Here is a 23,156-nt window from a genome sequence, read left to right on the forward strand (position 1 = left end):
TCTCGACCTGGGGTGGTGCTACTTACTTTAGGGGAACCTGGAGGGTGACTCTGTGGTGTGCATGCATGACAGTATACATCTAGACACCAATAAGATTTCATTTAAAAACGAGGCTACTAGGACACACAGTTTTGGACTCGGGTCTGAATTTAATTTATATTGGTGGTTATTTCTAACATTTGATTTTTTTTGAAGTGAAGGCTGCCAGAAAGAACAAAATATGACTATGTTAATATTTTATATTAATTAACCAATTACCTGTGATACTGCCATAAAGTAGCACGTAGCCCCTTTTTATAGCGGTTCTTTCCCATTAAAGTAAATTGATTACAAAATGAACTGCTATCCAGTTTTCCCAGCTAATTCTTTTAGATGTCATTTTTCCTGCTTATGTTCACCCATTTCCAAACCTGCTTCCAAATCAGAGTTGCAGGGAGCTGATGCCTGTCCTGGAAGAATTTGATGTAGAGCAGGAAGTGACATTAGAACATTAGACTGTTAGAAAAGTTGTGACAGGCCATTCAGCCCAACAAGCTCATTCATCCTGTTCATCTAGATTGTCAAGATTTGAGGGTCCTTGATGTCCTGCTCTCCACCATACTACATAAACACTTTGAAATCAACCCTTTACAACCCGTTTTATGAAGTTTTTCAGAGCTACAAACGTCATCAGAATACATTTACAACAGTGTGCGTGAAACTCCAGGGGGATCTCTGCTAGATTAGGAACTTGGGTTTAAATTTTAAAAAGAAGAATCACACAAGAACAGACAGCATACTGGTACTTATTTGTTTCTGCTTCAAGAACTCTGAAATTGCATGAGTTTACTTGTATCATCAAAGCTCCTCCTTCACCTGGTACCCATAATGGCAAATACGTGGAGGTACCCAAAAATATCCGGAATCTTTCCATGGGTGCAATGTCGACTTAGCTGTGAATTTTGCCACTAGGTATAACATACTTACAGTATTCTGTTGCAGTCTGACAAGTGGTGTTGCTCTGTATTGTTCGTACGCCATTCCCTGTCAGTTTTTTTTTTGTGTTTATTAAACATGTTCTACGATTTTAGTGATGGGCGATCATAAAGAACAGTGAGTCTATGTTAAATTTTATTTTCTCTTAGGGAAAACCACTGCTGAAACTGTAGTGATGTTTGAAATGGCTTTTAAAGTGGAAGCTTTAAGTAAAACACAGGTCTACGAGTGGTTATCGCATTTCAAACGAGGGGAAATGTCACTTGATGACCAACAAAAATCTGGCCAACCTTCCACAATTAGGAATGATGAAAATCTTGAAAAAGTTCACAATGCAATTTACAGATATCGTCATCAGACTATTGAAGAGATTTCTGAATTGACTTGTGTGTCTTGGAGTTCTTGCCACCTTCTCTACTCGCCTCATCTTGCTCTGTGTGACTTTTTCTTGTTCCTGCATATGAAAAAAGAACTCAAAGGAAAGCATTTTTGTACCATGGAGGAAGTCAAAGAAAAATTGCTGCAGGCACTGGACAACATTCCTCTTCAGCAATACCAAGAATGTTTCCACCAGTGAGAAAACCATTGGGACAGGTTCATCCATTCACATGGAGAGTACTTTGAAGGAGACTAAAGTTTCAGTAAGTAAAAATTAATTAAACAATTTTTTATGCAATTCCAGTAATTTTTGGGTACCCCCTTGTGTATATATATATATATATATATATATATATATATATATATATATATATATATATATAAATTCCTTTCCTAGGATGAAAGAGGGCAGCCATCGTAGATTGTGTGGGAGCCACAGAACTTGGAAGGCTCAACCCTGTGAGTATCCGTGGCCACCGCCAGGAGGCGCCCGAAGGACCATGGAGCCTTGGACCGCAGCACTTCCAGCACACCAGGAAGTGTTGCAGGGAGATCATCAGGGAGCACCTGGAGCACATCCGGGTACAGTATAAAAGGGGCCGCCTCACAACAATTCACGGAGCCGGAGTTGGGTGGAAGAGGACGGAGCTTGCAGGAGAGGAGTTGAGGCGGTGAAGAAAAGGCAATAAAAAGAGAAAGGAGTGGAAAAGGACTATGAGTTTTTAGGCACTGTGTTTGTGCTGTGTTGTGAAGAGGAAACGAAAATAAACCATGTGTGTTGTGGACATCTGGTGTCGTGTCTGTCTGTGTCTGGCACATCTTTCACAATATATATATATATGGTGACTGTGTGTGAACATGGTGGGTGTGTATGTATGAATGAGACTGGTCCCTGTGATGGACTAGATTCCTGTTTTCAGCCTTTTGTCCAATCCTGGCGAGACACCTTTTGGCCCCCTCAACCCTGAAATGGATCTAAAAGATTCTAGAGCTCACCTTCTGATTTCAGTCTATTGAGGACTACATTGCCTGCACTGCACCCTCGAATGCACCTGACTGTTACATCATGCGCACATTTTCTAACTTGCTGACATTTATTATGTGTCTTAATCAGGACACTTGCTTCGACTGAATTGTGTACACAGGCTCCAGCAGAAGCAGACCCACATACACCTGTTTGAACCTGTGAAATGCTCTGTTTAGAAGGATAACAAATGAGAAGCAGTCAGCTATAGCCACGCATTTCTAGGCTTTATTAAAACCTTTTTTATCCCCAGTGCCATTCCTTTGCCAAGCCATTTCAAGCTGATCTAAGCCATAAGGCCTTTTAAATTGTGCCTTGGACACAGCGGAGCGAGGTCTTGTTAGCACTGTTTACTTTACAGATTTTTCTTCACGCAATACTTTTTCTCTGTTTATGATGAATGTTGCAGCAGTAGGCAACAATATTGAACACCTTATGGCGAAGAAAAGCTCTTCGTTCTGTTTTGTCTTGATGTATAAAAACTCACATGGCTCTGTTATTTAAGAAAAGACATGAGGGAGTAACATTAAGCAGACACCATTAGTCATGTGCTCTGAGAGGCCTTCTTTAGCCTCATTATATGTGGGAATGCCTCTGTTCCTTCCTTAGAGAACGATTTACCCTTTTTAAAACTATTGTGGGCACATTTCCTCTCATGGGCATTTAAGAAAGCTTCAAGTGCAGATGTGGGAGACTCCTTCCTCCATCCTACAAACATCTGGAGGTTTCAAGTTATTGAACTTGCAAGAAATGTCCTACACAAGTCAAGATGAGTCACTCTTTGTGTGTCATAGTATAACAAAATAATTACTGAGAGGAGGAAAGCATGGTCTGAGTTAAGGCTGTGATGGAAGTGACTCACAGTGAGGGAACTGCAAGTATGAAAAGTACACCACTACTTTACCAATCAGCTTCTTATTTTCAGTTTTGAAGGTGGAAAGCAAATCTTATTGTTGGTGGTGGGCAACATCGCTCCTGGAGGGCCACAGTGACTGCAGGGTTTTCGTTCCAATCCAGTTGTTTAATTAGTAATCAATCTTCTTTAATTTTATGGCTTGTTAATCTGCAACGTTGGGTTCTTATATCATTGATTTTTTCCTTTCTAAGGATATCACCTGAATGATTTGAAGCCTAAAACATATCATTTTCAGTCTGTCACATTTTTCACTTGTGTTTATTAAATCAAATAGTGCACAATGAATCCATGCAGATGTAAATGGAAACAAAAGAGATGGAGAGCTGCTGGTTATTTTGTTATTTACATCTTATTGCTATTAAGGAGCCATTAAAACACTGAAGGCAGCTATTTAAGACTGAAATAAGCAATCACGGATGGGGAACCTTAACAAGCGAGACTACCAAAATGAAGTATCAAAATGGCAATCGAGCAACAAGTGCTTCATCAGAAACAACTGACTTCCCATTAAGCAACTGGGATGGAAAAAAAACCTTCAGCCACTGTGGCCTTCCAGGACCGACATCACCCACCCCTGCTCTACACTTATGAAAAAAGGAGCAAAATCATTTTGAAAAAGCAAGTAATTTTATTAGAAACATAAAAGAAGTCTTCTCTGAACAGGCGGCCAATCAGCCAGCCATTCAAAGTACAAAGTTTGTAGACACTTGACCATCACACCTATGTGAACTTGTTGGACATCCGTTTCCACAAAAATGGGCATTAATATTAAGTTGGCCCCACTTTGGAGCTGTAAGAGCCTCTCCTCTTCTCAGAAGGCTTTTCAGAAGATTTTGGAGTGTGCCCTTGGGAATCCATGCCCGTTTAGCCAAAAGAGCAATTGTGAGGTCAAATACTGATGTTGGACTAGAAGACATGTCTCACAATCAGCATTAATGGTGTCTTTCACTGGAATCCAGGGGCCTAGTCTGAACCCTGCCACTATTCTCACCCCCCCACCAAACATCACAATTGGCAGGGTGCAGTCCCAGATGGTCCATTATACTGCTAGTTAGTGAAGCATGATTCATTACTCTAAGGAATACATTTACACTGCTCCAGAGTCCAGTGATGTCATGGTTTACACCACCCCAGCCAATGCTTGGCATTATTCATAGTGATCTTACGCTTGTGTGGAACAACTTGGCCATGTAAATCCATTTCATGAAGCTCCAGATGCACAGGTCTTGTGCTGACGTTGCTTCCAGAGGCAGTTTGGTGAGAGCTGCAACAGATGGTAGGCAATTTCTATATTGTTTGCACTCAGCAGCCCTGCTCTGTGAGTTTGCATGGTCTACCACTTTATGGCTGAGATGTTGTTGCTCCTCAACTCTTCCACGTCACAACAATAGCACTTACTGTATAGTTGACTGGGGCTGATCTACCAGAACAGAAATTCTATGTATTGATATATGGTAGAGGTGGCATCCTATGACAGTGTCATGTTTAAAGTCCCTGGGCTCTTCAGTATGAGCAAGTCTAGTGTCAATGTTTGTCAATGGAGACTGCATGGCTATGAGTTTAATTTTATGCACCTGTTAACAATGAAACATCAGAACTCAAGAATTTGGAGGACTGTGTGCATACGTTTTGACCATAAGGTGTAGGTTGTCATGACCTTAATCATGTACCTTTTACAAAATATGTTGAGATTTGCAGAATTATGATCAACTACATTTCTTCGAAGAGAGTGTGCCATTTCCTAAAACATGTAAAGAATATCATTACCCGCATTAAAGGATAATAGTCTCCTAAGAAAAGAAGAGTCTGCTCTGGCCTTTCTAATATGGTTCCTCTGTGTTACTAGACCAGTCTATCCTGACAATGACGTGGACCACCAGGTGCTTTTAGCAGTGCACCACCTCTACATCCACTCCATGAATAGCAACTGAGCATAGAGGTTCTTTAGTGGAGAAAGGCAATAACAATTTGTTTGGATTTGCTGATGTTACACTGCAGACAATTCTCCACATTCTCCTCATGATTCCTATGCTCACCCCCTCTACCCCATCAGTATGTCCCATTTGTATGGAATCCTCAGAGAGTTTCTGCAAATGACATGACCTGCTGTAACAGTTATAGTCTGAGGTGCACAAGGTGCAGAGAAAAGGTGACAGGACTGTTCCTTGTGGTGCTCCATTGTTGATCACATTCACATCAGAGACACAGGATGGTAACATCACTTCAGGAGGGGACTGATTAAAAAGGCAGCCTCAGGACCCCCTGCAGGTAGTAGAGGAGGAAAAATGAAATCAAACTGAATGTCATTATGAACAATGGTGGAAATTCTCTCTGTGACAAACTAACACCGAGGACTTTCAGCCAACAAATTATTCTTCAGAAGTCCTACTGGAGTTCCTTTATACCGATGGCAATACAGCTTTATGATGCCTTTATTTTCATTGCTCTTTTATCTTTAGTCAGATTATTTTTTACTTTTTGGTAATTCTGGTGTCTATTTGAGGAGGGTTGTTGTTGTTTGTTATTTTTTTTGTTTTTAGCTTTTGTAAAAAACTACTTTTTTCTTTATCTATCCATGCTTTTAAACACAATGCCAAATGTGTTAGAAGCTCCTCAGCAGTCATAATGTGCACTCCTTCAGGTGTCTAGTTCATGATCCTCCTGCTTTCTTGGAGAAGAGGGATGTGAAATTCTTTCTGGTTCTAATCCATGGTAGGTAAAGCTAGGTCTACTCCGTATTCATAATGTTTCACACATAAATTAGTTTTAAACAACGGCTCAAAGTTTAGACAACTAGATTCTAATCAAGGTTTTATTTAAAGACACAGTAACTAACCAGAAAGATTTGTCCCAAATTATTTCCCTTTATTAGGTAGGCAGACCCCTAAGATTATTATATTGTAAGTAGGTTAAAAATGGATGGATGCAAATTGATTTTTTTAAGTATAAAGGTGCTTTACAAGAATAACATGAAATTGAAACTATATTCTCGGTGGAAAGGCACTATATACTGTATATAAATATTGAACGGGTTTTGGATGAAAAAGGGTCTTTGAATAAAAAGAAAAATGGGAGATCCTCTGGTATGACGATGAAAGACCATAACACCAGTTGACCAACAAACATAATTTATTGTAAGTAGCGTCTTTTCTTACTGAGCAACATCAGTTCAATTGTTTTTACAGTTGATTTCAACAGTTACAGTCTCGGGGCTTCATTCAAATGATGATCAAATAAGCAGCCTTGCCCTTTACAGTCAATCACTTTAGCCACTTGGGGGCTACACTGCTCAAGAAGAAGACTTACTAACTGAAAAACACAGTGGACTGGGTTACACATGCAGCCTCCTTGGGATTTGAACAATGAAGGATGTGTCTACCTGGTCATAAGTCACTGAGATGAGACAATGAGATGAGTTTTACACTGGATAAGAGATCACATCATAGTGGATTTCTATCAGCAGAGCTCAACTTTGAAGAGGACGGAAGTGTGCGAAAGTATGTGGTCTGGAATTGTTTCTGTACAAAATGTTAATCTAAAAATATGTATAAAGGGAAAAAAAATGGGATAAGAAGTTTTAACACACCATGAACAAAGATAAATATACATTGTATCATACACATATACAGTATATTATGCACATAGTGTATGCATAGCAGGCACAGTCTACCAGTATAGACAGCTGGGGTCTATGCATGACAAGACTGGTACTTATTTGGCAATGACATTACAAAGAAAATAAGCTTGAGTTTTGCTAGCATAGTACCAGGGAATTTTTGGTTACAATTGTTCCAGGGGCAAGAACATTGGGGTAACTATCATATTTTAGGTGAGAACCTCCAGTCTAAATAGTGAAATCGGGGGGATCTGACACAATATCATTGACCTTCTGCTATGTATTCTGTTGACCAGGCCAACTGCGGGTTGCCTATTCCTCTAATAACATACAAACATAATAAATCTGACAAAATAGAGAAGACCATTCAGACCATCAAGGCCTTTTCTCAGCTAATAGCTAAGCTCTCCCAATATCTCATCCAGATTCTTCTTAAAGGTTGTCAAGATTTCTGCTTCAAAAGTGTGTTCTGGGGCTCAAGATTTAGGGGACATTTGGATCTCGTAAGAGGAGTTTGTGAAGGCCCCAAGGACCCAGAAGGTGGTCATAACCCTGGACTGGGTTCATAACACTTCAAAGCTCCTTCCAATTAGATACCCAGTAAACTTGGAATTGGGAGAAGAGCTGGACAAAAGTTTAACTGGCAGCAGGAAAGACTGGAGATCAGAGGAAGTAACCCTGGTGTTACTTGATTATGTCCACAAGGTCTTTTGTCTGTGATGTATTTTTGTTTTTCTTACCATTATTTAACCCTTCTTTGTATGTATTTTGGTATAAATAAGTTTTTATTTTTGTGTTATTTGGGGGGCCTCATTGCAAATTTGCAGGTTATTCAAGAGTGCCCCTTATCTTCCACTTAATTCAGTTAAATCATATATAAATAATTATATAGAAATGTGTTCCTCTCAGGAGCAGAGTGGGACATATGTCTTTATATTTAAATATACTATGGTCCTTCCACTGGATTATGTTTACAATTTATTTTTATTTCATTTGTATTCACTAATTTCCATTTGATATTGCTGCTCTTCTTCTTACTCTTCATCTTTCCCCACTTCTATGTAGAGTCAATGTTTTATAGGGTTGCCTTCCCTAATGCCAACCCTCCCTACTTATCCAGTCTTGGAAGTGGCTCCAAAATAGAGGTTGGTTTCTGTTGTTATTATAATTTTTATTTTTCTAATTATGTATTTTCTGCTAATTCTATTGTATCTATATTTTATGAAATATCTGGACGTCTAGTCCTCAAATAAAGGTGGTTCACATATAGCAAACTGAACATTTTCAATTTGGCCACAAATTCTTTTATTTTCAGTATAAAAAAATACCACTCCACTGCAATCACATACCTGATCTTACTTTCAAAAGAAATGCTCCTCAACCAAACATCCATATAAGGATGTAAATGCAATGTTTGTGTATGGGTGGAAGTTGTGACTATTTGATGATCTCCTCCTTTGTTGACTTACACCTCCCTGTCGTTGTTGTTCTTACATTCTGTAGCATGGAGTGAGTGTGGCGTGTTGATGAGTCATAGTATTAGCCAGACACTCAATGGCTCTAGATTAAGGCTTACCTCTTGTTGTTCTTCATCACTGAAGCACATCCTGTATTTAGCTTGATGCTCAGGAGATGTCGCCTCTTAAGCTCCTTTTCATTGTAGCAGTGTAGGTCAGTTTTTGTCACAAATGTATTCTGTTTTTCCTACTTGACTCTCAATAGATGGTGCAGCTGCTGTTCTTTTTCTCATTCTTAAGAGTGGTATCAATCATGTGCTTCACACTAAGCAGATGTTGCTGTGGTTCTTTAACTTTCTGCCCTGTCACCATCTTGAACAATTTGTCTTGAGAAACATGTGAGCCCCAATAACTTCACAGAGGTTTTTGCTACCCAAATTTTTTGTTTCAATAGAAACATTATAAGCTCTCAGTTATGACCAACATTAGGGCCCAACACTTAGCATTATATATATATATATATATATATATATATATATATATATATATATATATATATATATATATATATATATATATATATATATATATATATATATATATATATATATATATATATATATATATATATAAAACTGCTCAAAAAATTAAAGGAACACTTTGAAAACACATCAGATCTCAATGGGAAAAAGAAATCCTCCTGGATATCTATACTGATATAGACTGGGTAATGTGTTAGGAACGAAAGGATGCCACATCGTTTGATGGAAATGAAAATGATCAGCCTACAGAGCCCTGAATTCAAAGACACCCCAAAAATCAGAGTGAAAAAATTATGTGGCAGGCTAGTCCATTTTGCCAAAATTTTATTGCAGCAACTCAAAATTGTACGCAGCACTTTGTATGGCCCCTGTGTTCTTGTATACATTCCTGACAACATCGGTGCATGCTTCTAATGAGATGACAGATGGTGTTGTGTGGGGTTCTCCTCCCAGATCTGGACCAGGGCATCACTGAGCTCCTGGACAGTCTGAGGTGCAACCTGGTGGCATTGGATGGACCAAAACATAATGTCCCAGAGGTGTTCTATTGGATTTAGGTCAGGAAAGTGTGGTGGCCAGTCAATGGTATCAATTCCTTCATCCTCCAGGAACTGCCTGCATACTCTCACCACATGAGGCCAGGATTTGTCGTGCACCAGGAGCCACTGTACCAGCATAGGGTCTGACAATGGGTCCAAGGATTTCATCCTGATACCTAATGGCAGCCAAGGTGCCTTTGTTAAGCCTGTAGCGGTCTGTGTGACCCTCCATGGATATGCCTCCCCAGACAATCATTAACCCACCACCAAACTGCTCATGCTGAATGATGTTACAGGCAGCATAATGTTCTCCATGGCTTCTCCAGACCCTTTCACTTCTGTCACGTGCTCAGGGTGAACCTGCTCTCATCTGTAAAAGCACAGGGCACCAGTGGTGCATCTGCCAATTCTGGTATTCTATGGCGAATGCCAATCGAGCTGCATGCTGCTGGGCAGTGAGCTCAGGGCCCATTAGAGGACATGGGGCCCTTGGGTCACCCTCATGAAGTCTTTCTGTTTGTTTGGTCAGAGACATTCACACCAGTGGCCTGCTGGAGGTCATTTTGTAGGGCTCTGGCAGTGCTCATCCTGTTCCTCCTTGCCCAAAGGAGCAGATACTGGTCCTGCTGATGGGTTATGGACCTTCTATGGCCCTCTCCAACTCTCCTAAAGTAACTGCTTGTCTCCTAGAATCTCCTCCATGCCCTTGAGACTGTGCAGGGAGACACAGCAAACCTTCTGGCAATGACACATATTGATGTGCCATCCTGGAGAAGTTGGACTACCTGTGCAACCTCTGTAGGGTCCAGGTATCGCCTCATGCTACCAGTAGTGACACTGACTGTAGCCAAATGCAAAACTAGTGAAGAAACAGTCAGAAAAGATGAGGAGGGAAAAATGTCAGTGGCCTCCACCTGTTAAACCATTCCTGTTTTGGGGGTCACCTCATTGTTGCCCCTCTAGTGCACCTGTTGTTAATTTCATTAACACCACAGCAGCTGAAACTGATTAACAACCCCCTCTGCTACTTAACTGACCAGATTAATATCCCATAAGTTTCATTGACTTGATGCTATACTCTGATTAAAAAGTGTTCCTTTAATTCTTTTGAGCAGTATATATATATATATATATATATATATATATATATATATATATATATATATATATATATATATATATATATATATATTCATTCTGATCAAAAAAATTAAAGGAACACTTTTAATCAGGGTATAGCATAAAGTCAATGACACTTATGGGATATTAATCTGGTCAGTTAAGTAGCAGAGGGGGTTGTTAATCAGTTTCAGCTGCTTTGGTGTTAATGAAATTAACAACAGGTGCACTAGAGGGGCAACAATGAGGTGACCCCCAAAACATTCCCTCCTCATCTGTCTTTTCACTAGTTTTGCATTTGGCTTCAGTCAGTGTCACTACTGGTAGCATGAGGCGATACCTGGACCCTACAGAGGTTGCACAGGTAGTCCAACTTCTCCAGGATGACACATCAATACGTGCCATTGACAGAAGGTTTGCTGTGTCTCACAGCACAGTCTCAAGGGCATGGAGGAGATTCCAGGAGACAAGCAGTTACTCTAGGAGAGCTGGACAGGGCTGTAGAAGGTCCTTCACCCATTAGCAGGACCGGTATCTGCTTATTTGAACAAGGAGGAACAAGATGAGCACTGCCAGAGCCTACAAGATGATACCCAGTGAATGTCTCTAACCAAACAATCAGAAACAGACTTCATGAGAGTGGCCTGAGGGCCCGACGTCCTCTTGTGGGCACTGTGCTCACTGCCAGGCACTGTGGAGCAAGATTGGCATTTACCATAGAATACCAGAATTGGCAGGTCCACCACTGGTGCACTGTGCTTTTCACATATGAGAGCAGGTTCACCCTGAGCACATGTGACAGGCGTGAAAGGGTCTGGAAAACACATGGAGAATGTTATGTTGCCTGTAACATCATTCAGCATGACCGGTTTGGTGGTGGGTCAGTGTAGGTGTGGGGAGGCATATCCATGGAGGGACACACAGACCACCTGTACAGGCTAGACAACGGCACCTTGACTGCCATTAGGTATCAGGATGAAATCCTTGGATCCATTGTCAGACCCTATGCTGGTGCAGTGGGTCCTGGGTTCCTGCTGGTGCACAACAATGCCTGGCCTCATGTGGTGAGAGTGTGCAGCAGTTCCTGGAGGATGAAGGAATTGATACCATTGACTTGCCCCCACACTCATCTAATCTAAATCAAACAGAACATCTTTGGGACATTATGTTTCGGTCCATCCGATGCTGTCAGGTAGCACCTCAGACTGTCCAGGAGCTCAGTTATGCCATGGTTCAGATCTGGGAGGAGATTCCCAGGACACCTTCCAAAGTTTCATTAAGTTCATGCCCCAACTTTGTCAGGCATGCATACAAGCAAGTCGGGGCCATACAAACTATTGACTACAATTTTGAGTTGCTGCAATGAAATTTTGGTAAAATGGACTAGCCTGCTGCATCATTTTTTCACTTTGATTTTCGGGGTGTCAGCCATCTGTTGATAATTTTAATTTCCATCAGACGATGTGGCATCCGTTTGTTCCTAACACATTACCCAGACCATATCAGTAGAGATATCCAGTAGGACTTTTTTTCCCTTTGAAATCTGATGTGTTTTCAAAGTGTTCCTTTACTTTTTTTGAGCAGTATATATATATATATATATATGATTTCTATGTGTTGTTTTCATAATGTATTTTGTGGGTAGATCCCCAAGCATGATTTGGTGTAATTCACAGGTGTCTTTTTGAATATTGTCTTTCTATTTATTTTCTTAGTATTTCATTTATTGGTTTTGTATTGGGACTTGGATGCTATAGGTTGCCTTTTGAACTTTTGTTATTTTTCTCCTTTTTTTGTTAATAAACTCCTGTTTTATAATGATTCCTTTGATAGCCCATTTTTGTAGAAGCCAGGGGTTGATGTTTATCTCCCTCCCTTGTGAGTAAGTAATTTGATTGTTTTTTGGAAAATTGCTTATACATTTTTGAACTTCTGAAGTCAAAGCCCCATTTAGCTGGGTGTAGGTTGAAGCCAGCCTGTAGAGTAGAAACCCAGGCTGCCTTTGAGTGGCCCCTTCTCTGGGCTAGCTGGCAAGGAGTGATTATATTTTGAGGCCTTACATCTTTTACCTTTCATTTGCTGCTGAACCACAACAGGTCTTTGGATTTCAAATAGGATTTCAAGTTAAGCTTCTCTTCTTTTTCCATTTCTCATTCTGTCATTGTACACATGCCTTGTGTTCATTTCTAGCACAGTCCCTAGGTCACATTCTCTCTATATGATCCCATCCCTGGTCATCTCCTCTCTCATGACCTCACATGTTCGTGCTGGAATGCATTGTGGTCACGGTATTTTCAGACCGCCCAGCAGCTATCCTACAGTTCACATCCCCCACTGAGCGGGTTTTGGGCCAGGAGCACCTGAACACATCCCGGTAAGCCCGACGAAAGTTCTCTGACAGAAAGGCATAAATGAGAGGGTTGACGCAAGAATTTCCATAAGCCAGACAGTGGGCAGCAATCCGGAGGGCAAAGGAGGCATCGGTTAAGGGAAATTGGCCAAAGTTAGCCCACATGGTGACAAGGTGGTGAGGAAACCAAGAAAGTGAAAAGATGGCCACCACTGCAAGTATGGTCTGTGTGGTCTAAAGAGTAGGAGAGAAAAACAGAGGGAGATATAAAAAGAAAAAAACTATTAGTAAATTTAAAAATTAATAAAGTCTTGAATCTTCTATTCATGTGAAACTCTGCAGGCAAACCAAACAAAACGATCATCATTTTAGCATACCATTTCATAATAAGTCTTTTAGACATTCCACAGAGGGAGCACAAAGGCGTGTCGCTCATCTGATATCAACCAGATGTGATACCTGACTGTCATGCTTTATAGCAACCACCAAGTGACCCTGACTTTATAATCGGTCGTCATGTAGAACACTATTAGCACCTTACAGCTTGAAAGCATTTAGTTTTGGCTTTCCTCAAATATTCCTCTGTGCCATAGTTGCTATCACAGTTGCCTCATTGCTACCAAATCCTCAGATAAGGTCTGGGCACTGATACTGTTTTTGTGGAGTTTCCATGTTCTCCCCATATCCATGTGGCTTTTCTCCAGGTACTTTGTTTTATTTCCATATACCAAAAACAAGAAGATTAGGTTGTTTGACAATTCTAAATGGACCCAATTTATATTTGAATTCAGAAAGAAAAAGTGTTAACGCCTATGCCACGTCACTGTACAGAGGTAAAAAAGTTGTCAAAAGAGTGCTCTCCAGTGACCTGTATGTTAGATTAACTAATGATTCAAATTTCCCTGATAAGTGTTGGTGTGAGTGAACCCAATGAGCTGGTGCCCAGGATTAGACCCTGCTTGGCATCTAAAGCTGCCACGATAGATACCATCATCTCTCTGCAATGTGAGTAATATCAATTAGAATTATAAAACCCAAGATAATTGATGATATGAGTATTCACCCCCTTCATGCCAGTATGATTTGCGGGTGAATGCAGACAGAGGCCATTTATCTGTTCTCATCCTCTTAGATCCGAGTGCTGCATTTGACACCATTGATCACAACATTCTTAAAAATTGCCTTAGTCAATGGGTGGGCCTCTCTGGCACAGTCTTAAATTGGTTTGAATCCTACCTGGCAGGGAGAAAATTCTTTGTTAGTTGTGGTAATTACAACTCAAAGACACATGATATCCAATATGGTGTTCCACAAGGCTCTATGCTGGGTCCGCTGCTCTTCTCAATCTACATGCTTCCGTTAGGTCAGATTATCTCAGGTTACAACGTGAGCTACCACAGCTATGCTGATGACACACAGCTGTACTTATCGATAGCACCTAATAACTCCGACTCTCTCAATTCACTAACACAATGTCTGACTTGTATTTCTGAATGGATGAATAGTAACTTTCTCAAGTTAAATAAAGAGAAAACTGAAATCTTAGTGACTGGCAATAATGAATACAATGAGGTTATCAGAAATAAACTGGATACATTAGAATTAAAAGTCAAGACAGAGGTAAAAATCTTAGGGGTAACTGTTGACTGTAATCTAAATTTTAAATCGCATATTAATCAGATCACTAGGACAGCATTTTTTCACTCAAGAAACATAGCAAAAGTTAGACCTCTTATATCACTGAAAGATGCTGAGAAATTAGTTCACGCGTTTGTTTTCAGTCGACTAGATTACTGCAACGCACTCCTCTCTGGACTACCCAAAAAAGACATAAATCGTTTGCAACAAGTGCAGAATGCAGCTGCTAGAATCCTAACTAGGAAAAGAAAATCTGAACACATCTCTCCAGTTTTGATGTCACTACATTGGTTACCTGTGTCATTCAGAATTGACTTTAAAATTCTGCTTATGGTTTATAAAGCCTTAAATAATCTCGCCCCATCTTATATATCGGAATGTCTGACACCTTATATTCCAAATCGTAACCTTAGATCCTCAAATGAGTGTCTCCTTAGAATTCCAAGAACAAAACTTAAAAGAAGTGGTGAGGCGGCCTTCTGCTGTTATGCACCCAAAATCTGGAATAGCCTGCCAATAGGAATTTGCCAGGCTAATACAGTAGAGCAATTTAAAACACTGCTGAAAACATATTACTTTAACATGGCTTTCTCATAACTTCACTTTAACTTAATACTGATACTCTGTATGTTCAATTCATCATAATAACTATTCATAGTGGCTCTAAAATCCGTACTGAGCCCTACTCTCTCTTCTGTTTCTTTTTCCGGTTTCTTTTACTTACTCAAAGCTTCATGATGCTCCAACAATGATGGATGGATTAAAAGGCAGAAGTCTACGTGACCATCATCATCAAGTCCTTCCGTGAGAACCCTAAATCCAAAGAGGACTGTTTCATTTATGTGAGGTAGAATGCCCAGGGGGGACTGGGTGGTCTCATGGTCTGGAATCCCTACAGATTTTATTTTTTTCTCCAGCTGTCTGGAGTTTTTTCTGTCCCCCCTGGCCATTGGACCTTACTCTTATTCTATGTTAATTAATGTTGACTTATTTTATTTTCTTACTGTGTCTTTTATTTTTCTATTCTTCATTATGTAAAGAACTTTGAGCTACTTTTTGTATGAAAATGTGCTATATAAATAAATGTTGTTGTTGTTATTGTTATTTAGTAGATGAACTTTCTTGCTGCCATGACAGCATTGAGTTTGTGTGCACAGGTCTCTCTGTCTGCCTCTATCAGCTTTGCACATCTGCACACTGCCATTTTTCCTCAATTTTCAAAGTTGCTCAAGTTCCGTCAGGTCACATGCAGGTCAACAGTGAACTGTCTTTGTTAAGTTCAGTCACAAATTCTCCATTAGACTGAGATCTGGACTCTGACTTGGTCACTCCAGGACATTCTCACTTTTAATCCATTCCTCTCTAGTTTTGGCTTTATTTTGAGGTCATAGTCTTGTTGGAAAACAAACCTTCTCCCTTTCTTGTACACTATATCAGGTTTTCTTCCAGAATTTTGATGCATTCCTTTAACCCTCACAAGCCTATCAAGGCCTGCTGCAGAAAAGCATCCCCACGGCATGATGCTGCCACCAACATTCCTCATGGTTGGGATGGTTTATTTTTGATAACATGCAATGTAAAAGCTCAATTTTGGTCTCATCAGACCATAGAATCTCCCTCCAGCTGACTTCATAGTCTCCCATAAACCTTCTGACAAGCTGTAGCCAAAATGCCATGTGCATGTTTGTTTAACAGTGGCTTTTTTTTGGCCATGTTTCCATAAAGCTGCAATTGATGAAGCAACAACAACAACAACATTTATTTATATAGCACATTTTCATACAAAAATGTAGCTCAAAGTGCTTTACATAATCAAGAATAGAAAAATAAAAGACATAGTAAGAAATTAAAATAAGTCAACATTAATTAAACAATGAAACAGTCCTCTCTGTATTTAGGGTTCTCACGGAAGGACTTAATGAAGGACATGTAGTCGAGTTTTTGTCTGCACAGCCTTTCCAGTCTCATCCACTGTAACCTGTAACTCCTTCAGAGTTCACTCTTGGTGGTGTCCCTCACATGTCTTCTTCTTCTTCAACGATTACTCGTTTTTGTGGTTGACCTGTTCTACCAAATTTACAGCTGCGCCACAATCTTTACATTCCTTTACGGTTGATTTAACTGGACACCAAGGGACAGTCAGTGATTTGAATACTTTCTTGTCTCCATTCCCTGACTTGTGTTTTTCAATCTCCTTTTCGTGGAAATACCTACCTGGAGTGTTCTTTTGTCTTCATTGCATAGGTTAGGCCACCATACTGGCTCTCCACAAGGTGGACCTACAAGAGCAGGTCCATTTACATTAAAATCAACTGAAACTCCTGACAGTTGATCTCCATTGATCTAAATATGGGTGATCTAAGCCAGGCAGTGTCATATGAAAGAGGGTGAATAGTTATGTGATCAGTTATTTTGTGTTTTATATTTGTAACTAGCAAAATACCCGCGTTTCCCAGCAGAGAAGTAGTGTGTTAAAGAAGTTATGAAAAAGAAAAGGAAACATTTTAAAAATAACATAACTGATTGTCAATGTAATTGTTTTGTGACTGTTATGAGTGTTGCTGTCATCAAGGATTTGATTATCATTATTTCTTTTAATTAGGTTCGTATTTGGAGGAACTTGTGTTCAAGTTACATTCTATGTTTGTCAACCATTGTAAAGATAACAGGTTTCATTATATATACATATATACAGTATGTGTGTGTATCTATACTAATAAAAGGCAAAGCCCTCACTGACTGACTGACTCACTCACTCACTCGCTCATCACTAATTCTCCAACTTCCTGTGTAGGCAGAAGGCTGAAATTTGGCAGGCTTATTCCTTACAGCTTACTTACAAAAGTTAAACAGGTTTCATTTCGAAATTCTATACGTATCGGTCATAACGGTCGATAACGGTCAACAACGTCCGCCATGTTGAACTTTCTTATTTATGGCCCCATCTTCACAAAATTTGGTAGGGGGCTTCCCTGCGCTAACCGAAACCAATGTACGTACTTATTTCGATGGTATGACGCCACTGTCGGACGCCATATTGAACTTTCCAACGTCACTAATTTTCCAACGTCCCGTGTAGGTAGAAGGCTGAAATTTGGCAGGCTCCTTCCTTACAGCTTACTTACAAAAGTTAAGCAGGTTTCATTTCAAAATTCTACGCGTAACAGTCATAACGGTTGACAACATTCGCCATGTTAAACTTTCTTATTTATGGCCCCATCTTCACGAAATTTGGTAGGTGGCTTCCCTGCACTAACCAAAACCGATGTACTTACTTATTTCAGTGGTATCATGCCACTGTCGTGCGCCATATTGAAGTTTCCAATGTCACTAATTCTCCGACTTCCCGTGTACGTAAAAGGCTGACATTTGTCAGGCTCATTCTTTACTGCTTATTTACAAAAGTTAAGCAGGTTTCATTTCGAAATTCTACGCGTTATGGTCATAACGGTCAACAATGTCCGCCATGTTGAACTTTCTTATTCATTGCCCCATCTTCAAGAATATTTGGTAGGCGGCTTCCCTGCGCTAACCGAAACCAATGTACATGCTTATTTCGGTGGTATGATGCCACTGTCGGCCGCCATATTGAACTTTTCAATGGTCTTTGTTATTATGGGCCCATCTTCAAGAAATTTGGTACGCGGGTTCCCAACGCTAACTGAATCCTACTTACATACATATATATGTCCATATCTTGCAGCTCGGTCACCGTGTGAGGCAGCGTTGGGTCCCCCATCCCAACGCCTCCCATGTTGTTGGCTGCCTGCCTATATAAGACGGTCCGTCACTCCAGTCTCTACATTCCCTTCCTTGCTTCGCCACAGGATTCACGTCTCCCTGCTGATAACTACAGCCGTTTTATTTAATCCACGGCTTATCTGCTGTTTTATTTTTCATTTATTACGATTATAGCTATTGTTTAGGTATTTTAGACTTACTTTACATTGTTCAGGTACCCATTTCCTTTATCATTCCAACCGTACCCCCATTAACATGTCTATCAAGGTGATCACCATCGATCAAAGAACTGTCACTTACCGAGTGTTTTCTTTGCCCGGAGATGGCACCTACCTTTTCCATTCTCTTTGTTACATATTGCACGGCCATATCAGGCTCACTCTTGATATCCGGAGGAACATTGTGTCTTATGTATTAAATGACTGGGACAGGTTCAAGGTGTGGACTGATGACGGTACAGGAGATAATTATACTACACAGGAGCACTATAAGAGTGAAATGCTTAAGCCCTTCACCTATGCATCTGCATCTGAGTTGATGGCTGCCGGCGAATTGTTCGGTTGTCGCTTTCAAGTGTACCGAAATGGCCAAATATTTTACGCCTTTTGACAACCGCCAATGCCTCTTAAACATCTTAGATTCACAGGTGATGATTTCAGTAGTGGACACTTTGATGTTTATGAATGTTTAAACTCTGAAAAGCTGGATTTGAAGTTATCGATGAAACCAGTTGTATGCTTACAACGCTTGACAGATGCCGAAATATCACTTCAACACAAGTCCTGCAAATACTGTTGTAATTGAAACAAACCATGAAACTCAAACCGATTATGACAGCAGCAATCCAAGCTGTGAGATTTGAAACAAGATTACTGTTCACATGGCCAACTGTAAGTTGCATGCTCAAGAGTAAGCTCAGCGCACAGCTTGGTCCTATTACAACCGGAGAGCCGAACTCACAATGTGGTATACAAAGAGATCCTTAACAAATAATTATTGGTATATTTTCCCTCAGTTTAAAAAGGTTTCATTTTTTCTTAATAAAAATTTTAAGGCAGTACTTACGCTGTAAGCCTTGGTATTTTGCTAGTATATACATATACTGTATACATATACAGTAATCCCTCGCTATATCGCGCTTTGAATTTCGCAGCTTCACTCTATTGGGGATTTTAAATGTAAGCATATCTAAATATATATCACAAATTTTTCGCTGGTTCACAGATTTCTGCGGACAATGGGTCTTTTAATTTATGGTACATGCTTCCTCAGTTGGTTTTCCCAGTTGATTTCATACAAGGGACGCTATTGGCGGATGGCTTAGAAGCTACCCAATCAGAGCATGTATTACGTATTAACTAAAACTCCTCAATGATATATGATATGCTTCCTGCGCGGTGCTTGATTGTTTGCTTTTCTCTGCGTCTGACAGAGGGGATGTGAGCAGAGGGGCTGTTTGCACAGAGGCTGTTTGCTTAGAAGATACGGACGCTCCTCTAAAAAATGCGTTATCGCGGTGCTTTGGCATACTTAAAAGCCCAAAAGCATGTATTGATTTTTTGCTTTTCTCTCTTTGTCTCTCTCTTTCTCTTTGACATTCTCTGCTCCTGACATGCATTCCTTTGAAGAGAAGATATGTTTGCATTCTTTTGATTGTGAGAAAGAACTGTCATCTCTGTCTCGTCATGGAGCACAGTTTAAACTTTTGACTAAAGGGTGTTATTTCATGTTTAGAGGGCTCTAATAATGTTAACAGTGTGGGAGAGTTTATAAGGGCTTAAAATATATAAAAATAACCATACAAACATATGGTTTCTACTTCGCGAATTTTCATCTATCGCAGAGGGTTCTGGAATGAAACCCCTGCGATCAAGGAGGGATTACTGTATATACAGTATATATATATATACACTGCTCACAAAAATTAAAGGAACACTTTAAAGAAACACATTGGATACATCAGATCTCAATATGAAGTTGGATATCTATACAAATAACGACAGGGCAATGTCTTAGGAATAAAAAGGATGCCAAGTCTTTTAATGGAAATAAAAGTTTTCTGCCTACAGAGGGCTCAATTGTGTAGACACCCTAAAATCAGAGTGAAATGAAGATATGGCAGGCTAGTCCATTTTTTCAAAAACTTAATTTCTGCTACTCAAAATGCTTTTCAGTATCTTGTGTGGCCCCCACGAGCTTGTATGCATGCTTGACAACGTCGGGGCATGCTCCTAATGAGACGACGGATGGTGTCTTGTGGCATTTCCTCCCAGATCTGTATGAGGGCATCCCTGAGCTGTTGTACAGTCTGAGGAGCAACCTGGCGCCTAATGGACCGAAACATAATGTCCCACAGATGTTCTATTGGGTTTAAGTCAGGGGATCGTGAAGGCCATTCAATTGTTTCAATTTCTTCATCCTCCAGGTACTGCCTGCATACTCTTGCCACATGAGGCCGGGCATTGTCGTGCATTAGGAGGAAACCAGGACCTACTGCACCAGTGTAGGGTCTGACAATGGGTTCAAGGATTTCATCTCGATATCTTATGGCAGTCAGAGCACCATTTCCTACGCAGTAGATGTCTGTGCGTCCCTCCATGGATATGCCTCCCCAGACCATCACTGACCCACCACCAAACCTGTCATGTTGAACGACGTTGCAGGCAGCATATCGTTCTCCTTGTCTTCTCCAGACTCTTTCACGTCTATCACAGCTGCAAGGGTGAACCTGCTCTCATCTGTAAAAAGTACAGGGCGCCAGTGGCGGACTTGCCAATTCTGGTGTTGAGCACCAGCCAGTTGAGCTCCACGGTGCTGGGCAGTGAGCACAGGGCCCACTACAGGACGTCGGGCCCTCAGGCCATCTTCATGAAGTCTGTTCCTGATTGTTTGGGTAGAGACATTCACACCAGTGGCCCTCTAGAGGTCATTCTGTAGGGCAAGAGCAGTGCTCAGTCTTGCACAAAGGAGCAGGTATCGGTCCTGCTGATGGGTTGAGGACCTTCTACGTCCCTGTCCAGCTCTCCGAGAATAACAGCCAGTCTCCTGAAATCTCCTCCATGTTCTGGAGATTGTGCTGGGAGACACATTAAACCTTCTTGCTGCAGCACGTGTGGATGTGCCATCCTGGAGAAGTTGGACAACCTATGCAACTTCTGTAGGGTTACGGAATTGCCTCATACTGCCAGTAGATATGATTACTCAAGCCAAAACTAGCACGAGTGGAAAACCAGCCAAAAAAAGATCAAGAGGGAGAAACTTGAAATGACCTCCACATGTAAAACCAGTCCTGTTTTGAGGGTTTTCTAATTGTTGCCACTTTAGTGCACCTGTCGTTAAGTCCATGAACACCAATACAGCTGAAAGTGATTAACAATGACCTCAGCTGCTTAACCAACCAGAAAATTATCAGACAGGTTTAATTGATTTCATGCCAGGCCCAATAAAAAAAGTGTTCCTTTAATTTTTGTGAGCAGTGTACATATATATATATACACATATATATACACACACACATCGAAGCTTCTGAGCTGTGCGATGTCCACGGCTTTATTTAATGTTAGCTCAGATACCCGCGCTTCGCAGGGGAGAAGTAGTGTGTCTGAGACATCACACACTGCATGCACAGGTTTACCTTTCCCAGTCCTGCAGTCAGTTCACGTGAGCCACTTGGAGTACATGCATCAAAGGTTCTCAGCTGTGCTTGTGCTATCTCGTGTGATCTTGCGATGTCCACGGCTTTATTTAATGTTAGCTCAGACCCGGCACAGTTTCTCTCGCACTTTTGCTGAGTTTGTGCCAAACACTATTCTATCCCTGATCATCTCATCTTCGTTTGCATAAGCACAGTCCTTCACCCGTGAATATTTTGCAGGCAGCATGTTTATTAGATAGCTGCTGATGGATGGCCTTATATGGGCAGGCACTCACTTACGTGGGAAGCGTGACGATGAGGGACGCAACTCCGCCTCACACAGCGACCGAGCTGCAGGCTATAGCCATATATATAGACGAAATTAGGTTCTAGTTATGACCGTTACGCGTAGAATTTCGAAATGAAACCTGCCTAACTTTTGTAAGTAAGCTGTAAGGAATGAGCCTGCCAAATTTCAGCCTTCTACCTACACGGGAAGTTGGAGAATTAGTGATGAGTCAGTCAGTGAGTCAGTGAGTCAGTCAGTGAGGGCTTTACCTTTTATTAGTATAGATTAATTTAGGCCACTTTGCAGAGATCTGTTTTTACTTTGACATTAAAGTCTTTTCCATTTCAGCATGAAAAAAGCCAAATTAAATCCATTATAATTCAATGTTGTAAAACAATAAAATGGAAAAACTTCAAAGGGGTGAATACTTTTTATAGGAACTGTATACTGTACATTATAAATACTGTATGTACAGTTAGGTCCAAAAATATTTGGACAGAGACGTTTTTCTAATTTTGGTTCTGTACATTACCACGATGAATTTTAAATGAAACAACTCAGATGCAGTTGAAGTGCAGACTGTCAGCTTTAATTCAGTGGGTTGAACAAAACGATTGCATAAAAATGTGAGGCAACTAAAGCATTTTTTTACCACAATCCCGTCATTTCAGGGGCTCAAAAGTAATTGGACAATTGACTCAAAGGCAATTTCATGGGCAGGCGTGGGTAAGTCCATCATTATGTCCTTATCAATTAAGCAGATAAAAGGCCTGGAGATGATTTGAGGTGTGGTGCTTGCATGTGGAAGATTTTGCTGTGAATAGACAACATGTGGTCAAAGGAGCTCTCCATGCAGGTGAAAGAAGCCATCCTTAAGCTGCGAAAACAGAAAAAAAAAATCTGAGAAATTGCTACAATATTACAAGTGGCAAGTTACA

At 40.5% G+C, this 23,156-nt stretch overlaps 1 protein-coding gene across 1 annotated transcript in view; it reads right to left on the minus strand.

The window, feature by feature from the left end:
• Nucleotides 1–12,820: 12,820 nt before the first annotated feature.
• Nucleotides 12,821–23,156, minus strand: part of LOC120515612 (galanin receptor type 1-like) — a 51,534-nt gene continuing 41,198 nt past the window's right edge. The window contains exon 3 of the mRNA XM_039737138.1: nucleotides 12,821–13,150. Coding sequence (XP_039593072.1) covers nucleotides 12,821–13,150 — 330 coding nt within the window. The remainder of the gene's footprint in view (nucleotides 13,151–23,156) is intronic.

The sequence above is a fragment of the Polypterus senegalus genome, chromosome 1, assembly GCF_016835505.1.
Source record: "Polypterus senegalus isolate Bchr_013 chromosome 1, ASM1683550v1, whole genome shotgun sequence".
Lineage (NCBI taxonomy): Eukaryota > Metazoa > Chordata > Cladistia > Polypteriformes > Polypteridae > Polypterus > Polypterus senegalus.